The sequence below is a fragment of the Castanea sativa genome, chromosome 2 (assembly GCF_040712315.1).
Source record: "Castanea sativa cultivar Marrone di Chiusa Pesio chromosome 2, ASM4071231v1".
Taxonomy (NCBI): Eukaryota; Viridiplantae; Streptophyta; class Magnoliopsida; order Fagales; family Fagaceae; genus Castanea; species Castanea sativa.
In genome coordinates, this window is record NC_134014.1 from 19,128,950 (window position 1) to 19,135,065 (window position 6,116).

A 6,116-nucleotide genomic window follows, 5' to 3' on the forward strand; every position below is an offset into this window, starting at 1 on the left:
TTAAAATGACTTGTTAGCAAGAGTCAAAAGAGAATCCAAGGAGCATAGTGATTGGTAATCACCTTCCATTCTGATAGGTGTCAAACATTTGATTCATTGCTATATCTCAATGGATTTGATACACAAGTACACTGGATCTAATATTTACTCAAGAGACAGTCCACTCTTACAATAGTAAGAATCGGAGAATATGCTTGGTAAATTCCTTTTTACTACTTTACATTTTACACGTGAGTTCAATAAGTAAGGGTCTTTAAATACAAAAAAAAAAAAAAAAAATATTAAGTACTTCAAAAGAATTGTTGAAGTGGTTCTCTCCACCAATAAAACGATGCTATCAATACAAGTGTGTAAATCAACTTCTTAATTATTAAAAAATAATAATAATAAATCTACTATTTATATTATATTTATATAAATAATAGCATTTTATTGGTGGGAGGGATTACAAAACCACTTAACCAGTAGCTAGGAATTTCTCCTTAAATACGTGCACTTCCCCTGTATTCCCTCCATATCCCGTTTACTCTTTCCAACGCGCGCTCTCTCTCTCTCCTCAGTTCTGAACTGTAAACTCTCACTGACAAATTTATATAAGCGTTAATACTACTCGTAAGTCGTAACGTTTAACTTTATTTTCTTCTTCGTCATCCTCTTGTTCTTTATTTCCCTTTGTCTCTCTTCCTTTAGAGCTTGCATTAACTATGTGTTCCTGTGCGTGAAAGGATAGGTAGAGAAGGCAGAGGATCACTGTTCTCTCAGTTAACAGTAACAGTAAGGTATTTATTTCCTCAATGATTTCATATAAAACTTTGTCAATACTTGGTTGCTTGTTCTTATTTTCTTTTTCTTTTTCTTTTTAGTTTTCTGAAGGTAGTGTGTGTGTCCTGCTTTTCAAGTGGGTCGTATTGAAAAACCTGACCTATTTTTGTTTTGTTTCCTGGGGCCGCAATGTTTTAATGTTCTTGGATTTGAGCTTTTAAAGCGTTCTTTATTAGCTTACTAGAGGTATGTTTCATAAGATTTACTCAAAAATACATATTTTTAATCTTTGTAGATATATAGCGGGTTACAATTGCTGTGTTTGGTTGCCCTTTCTTTGCTTTTATGTCCAGTGTTCAAAAGATCCCCTATAATAAAAAATAAAAAAAAAAAGAATTCAAAAATCAAGAATTTCTTTGGTTTTTTTAATGGGGAATAAGGTAATTCTAGAAGAGAATGGTAGGTCTGTAGACTGTAGTTGTTCTTATTCAGGAGGTTCCAGGGTTTTCTTTCTATTTCTCTTTTTCCTCTCCTTTCTCTTTGGTTGGTAAGAAAATTAAAGAAACTTTTCTCACGAGATGTTTTTTCTTTCCTGTTTTGATGCTAGGAACATGATAATTTCCTAACTACCCGTAGTATATCATTTATTGTTTTGTTTCCGGAACCTTTCATATTGAACCTGTCCCACCAAAATCTAAACAAATAATAAGTACTAGAATTAGTGGATGAGCTTTTTTTTTTTTTTTTTTCCTTAATTTTTCAGTTAACGGGTGTTAGTAAACCAAAAAACTTTATGAAAAAAGAAAAAATAATAATAATATTTTAACAACTTCTTCAATCTGCTATAAAAATTGATAAAACTTTTTAAAAATAGTTTATTAATAATGCCTTAAATGTATTCGTTAATATGCGATATAAATATAAATATAAATATAAATATAAAGTCCGGTTCACGTGTGTACCCATTTATTTATGGTAAAAATTTTTTGAGAATTGAAAAAGTTGTCAATACTTTTTTAATTTTCAAAAAAATTTTTTCAAAAATAAATAATTATTTTGTGCCTTAAGATACACATTAGCAAAATTCACGTTAGCAAAATTCATATATATATATAAGGGTTATACTAAAAACCCCTCTTAAAACATTGATTAACAATTCATTTTATAAAAAAATAATAATAAAATGAATTATTAACCACATTAGTTAGTATTTTCATATATATATATATATATATATATATATATATTATTTTATATGTATTTGTTATGAACACTTTTTTTTTTTTTAGTTGGAGAAGGATATTGTTATGAACTTGAATTTGACTTCTCACCGTACAACTTTAGTGTAAATTTCCTCGAGTGGGATTTTCTGGTCTTTCACTTAATTTCTTTTGTCTTCTTAATTAGAGCTCTAGGGTCCTGGTTTCAGTTGCCATATTCGCTGTCTTATAGCAGCTTTTCCTGCATAGGGAGACCTACCATTTTCCATAAGCTAATCTTATGAAAGTTGCAAATAAATTTATTGTGAGCATTTGCATCAAGTATGCTAAAATAACATAAGAACTAAATATGGCTAGTGCCTCAAGGCAGGAGAGATTCTCTATCCTTGCTTGGGGGAAGCCCACAAAGACTAATGAAGCCAAAAACTACCACCATCAAATCATGAACTGGTGATGTAAAATAGGATTTTGTTACCGTGCTTGTTAAAATTTAAGAGACATTGTAGCTTATGCAAAATAGTTTTTTTTTTTTTCTTTGCATTTATGAGGGTTAAGGAAGAAATTAAATGATAGTTATCGTATGTGAAAGAAAGAAACGAAAAAAACAATAAATTTGATAATAAAATATAAAATAGATAATAAATGTAAGTATTTGAAAAAATAATTTTTTTAAATAGGAATGCAGATTTTGCATAAACTAACATGGATGCTGATTGTACTTTTTTTTTTTTTTTGAGGAAGATTGTATTTTCAAAAGAAGTAACCAGAAACAGTTTGGTCAATACCATGATGAACATAGAGATATTTATATATATAAAAGAAAAACTTTATGATAATCAATGTGTTCCTTGATTTGAGGTGCTGCAACTAATGTTTTAGCAGTTGCTTTCATCATAGGTTGATAATTGTGGTATTGCTGTATGGATCAACTCAAAGACTTCCTATGCCCATTTACCAAAAAATATATATACAAACTAATCTAAAAGGCTTATTTTCTTTGAGCTGTCAGTGTCACTCATCACTTGTTTCTTTCTTAGTCATATGGCCCTTAAATTTGAATTCTACAGCAGTGGAAAAATATCAGTCACTTTTTTTTTTGTCGTCTTCTCAGTTACCTCTTATTCGATTATTTTATGTTTGTAATCGTTTCACAATCACAGTCACAGGTCACAACACACGAGTCTAACAGTCCACACTCGGCTGAGTCAACTCGCCGACTGACTCTTCTGGCTGGGTCACATGTTCATACTTTTGTTTGTCATGTGTGGGTTGATATTTTCTTCGTCTCTTTATTCTTTTTTTTTTTTTTTTTTTTTTTTTTCCAGGTTAAAGAAAGAGTGAAGGGGTTTGAACAGGTGCAAGAGATTGTGAGAACTGAGAAGTAGCAGACATGGCTAAGGAAATGGAAGTGCTCAATGCTCTAGATATTGCGAAAACACAATTGTACCATTTCACAGCCATTGTGATTGCTGGGATGGGCTTTTTCACAGATGCATATGATCTATTTTGCATCTCTCTGGTGACAAAACTGCTGGGCCGCTTGTACTACTACAAGGAAGGTTCTCCTGATCCGGGCTCTTTGCCCTCAAATGTCTCTGCTGCTGTCAATGGTGTTGCCTTCTGTGGTACCCTTACAGGCCAACTCTTCTTTGGTTGGCTTGGTGACAAAATGGGCCGGAAACGTGTCTATGGACTGACTCTCATGGTTATGGTGATTTGCTCAATTGCCTCTGGCCTTTCCTTTGGCAAAGATGCCAAGGCTGTCATGGCTACACTTTGCTTCTTCAGGTTCTGGCTTGGCTTTGGCATTGGTGGTGACTACCCACTTTCTGCTACTATAATGTCTGAGTATGCCAACAAGAGGACTCGTGGTGCCTTCATTGCTGCAGTGTTTGCAATGCAAGGTTTTGGGATTTTGGCCGGTGGAATGGTTGCTATCATTATTTCTGCAGCTTTCAAGGCCAAATACCCTGCCTTGCCTTATAAAGATGACCCAATTGGCTCCACTAGTCCACAAGCTGATTATGTCTGGCGCATAATTGTGATGTTTGGTGCAATCCCAGCCCTGCTTACTTATTATTGGCGCATGAAAATGCCCGAAACAGCTCGATATACTGCTTTGGTTGCCAAGAATGCCAAACAGGCAGCTGCTGATATGTCCAAAGTTCTGCAGGTTGAATTGGAAGCTGAACAGGAAAAAATTGAGGTCAAAGGAAATGATTTCGGATTGTTCTCAAAGCAATTTCTTCGCCGACATGGGCTTCACTTGCTTGGAACCACGACTACTTGGTTCTTGTTGGATATCGCTTTCTACAGCCAGAACTTATTTCAGAAAGACATTTTCACTGCCATTGGTTGGATTCCAAAGGCAAAGGAAATGAGTGCCCTTGATGAGGTTTTGAGAATTGCCAGAGCACAAACTCTTATAGCTCTCTGCAGCACTGTGCCAGGGTATTGGTTTACTGTGGCATTCATTGACAGGATTGGGAGATTTGCAATCCAATTGATGGGGTTTTTCTTCATGACTGTCTTCATGTTCGCCTTGGCCATTCCTTACAACCATTGGACCTTAAAAGCCAACAGAATTGGGTTTGTTGTGATGTATTCCCTCACGTTTTTCTTCGCCAATTTTGGTCCAAATGCCACCACATTCGTCGTGCCAGCCGAGATTTTCCCAGCAAGGCTGAGGTCTACATGTCATGGAATATCAGCCGCATCTGGAAAAGCTGGGGCAATGGTTGGTGCATTTGGATTTCAGTATGCAGAAAAGGCTATTGGAGTGAAAAATACGCTTATAATTCTGGGTGTGGTCAACTTCCTTGGAATGGTATTTACTTTCTTGGTGCCTGAATCAAAGGGAAGGTCATTGGAAGAAATGTCTGGTGAAGCTGAGGAAGAAAATGGAGACGCAATAGAGTTATCACAGCATACTGGTCATGACATTAGAACTGCTCCGGCTTAATTAGTCCTTCTCTTTATATCTTTTAGTTTTGTCTAGTAAAATCTTGCAAGTTGCAACCCACCGACCATAAGCTCCTTTTACGTTTCTAGCTTTGAGCTACTACTATGGTCTTCGTTCAAAGATAAGGTGAAGGTTGTAATGTTCCTTTTCTTTTTCTTTTTTCCAATATTGCAATTAAGAAATCTTTATGGTTATTATAGTCTGCTCCTTTTTCTGACTTTTTAATCTTTTAATCTATGTGTCACCATTGAGCATAATCTTCCACTTTTTTCATCATATTTCTGCACTTTTTTATTCTCTGTTCTTTTCTTTCCTAGATTTTTACCTATTTTTAAATTTCTCATTGTGATTCTTGTCATAGTTTCTCAGATTCCTGAGAAGTGGGAAGTTTAAATAAAATAACCCTTTTTCTTCTTCATTCCCACTGTCTTACAAGCAACCAACAAGAGTTCATGTAAACTAGATTCATAGTCAAGTTTGCAGGAACGGAACTAGGACTTTAGGTTAGATGGGCAAAAGTATAGAAAAAAAATAATCATTATGAAATTCCTAATAAGAATTCATTTTTCTCAATAAAAAAAAAAAAAAATCATTTAGTATTAATAAACTCATCACCGAAGACAAAGACAGAAAAATTATTATTTCTTAATATATTACAGTGTAATCATTTATGAAACTGGAACTCTACATGTGTCTGTTGCTGGATTTTTGGTAAACTACATATTTGGTGCTTAACTTTTGGGCTAAATGTTAATTTGGTCCCTAATCTTTTAAATGTGTCAATTTGGTCCCTAATCTTTTTTGATATTTTGTCAAAATAGTCTTTGTCATTAAGTGATAAATGGAAAATACTGTTGTGGTTAACTGCTAATATAAAATATTATTATTATACCACTTAGGATGCCACATGTACAAAGATTAAAAAGAATATATATAAAAACAAAAAAGAAACTAAACTAACCAGAAGAGCATAGAGAAGGATTGAAAAAAAATACAAGTTTCTATACACATATTTAAGGGTGTTCGCGGTGCGGTTTTGGGCCATTTTTAACTCTGCACTTTGCAGTGCAGTTTGGCTAAAACCATAACTGCATCGCACCTTATTTTTGCGGTCACATGTGCAGTGCGGTGTGGTGCGGTGCAGTTTAAAGTTTAGCCAAAACCATAACCGC

General features: G+C 34.3%; 1 protein-coding gene across 2 annotated transcripts; it reads left to right on the forward strand.

Moving 5' to 3' along the window:
* Nucleotides 1-455: 455 nt before the first annotated feature.
* LOC142624713 (low affinity inorganic phosphate transporter 1-like) lies at nt 456-5,138 on the forward strand. Of its 2 annotated transcripts, none has more exons than XM_075798430.1 (3): nt 456-612; nt 731-779; nt 3,308-5,138. In XM_075798430.1, exon 3 carries the CDS (start codon nt 3,373-3,375, stop codon nt 4,942-4,944), a length of 1,572 nt encoding a protein of 523 aa, XP_075654545.1. In that variant the 5' UTR covers nt 456-612; nt 731-779; nt 3,308-3,372; the 3' UTR covers nt 4,945-5,138. The 2 variants fall into 2 exon arrangements, with proteins under 2 accessions (XP_075654545.1, XP_075654546.1); XM_075798431.1 differs by having other exon boundaries at nt 520-612; nt 726-779.
* The last annotated feature ends 978 nt before the right edge of the window (nt 5,139-6,116 follow it).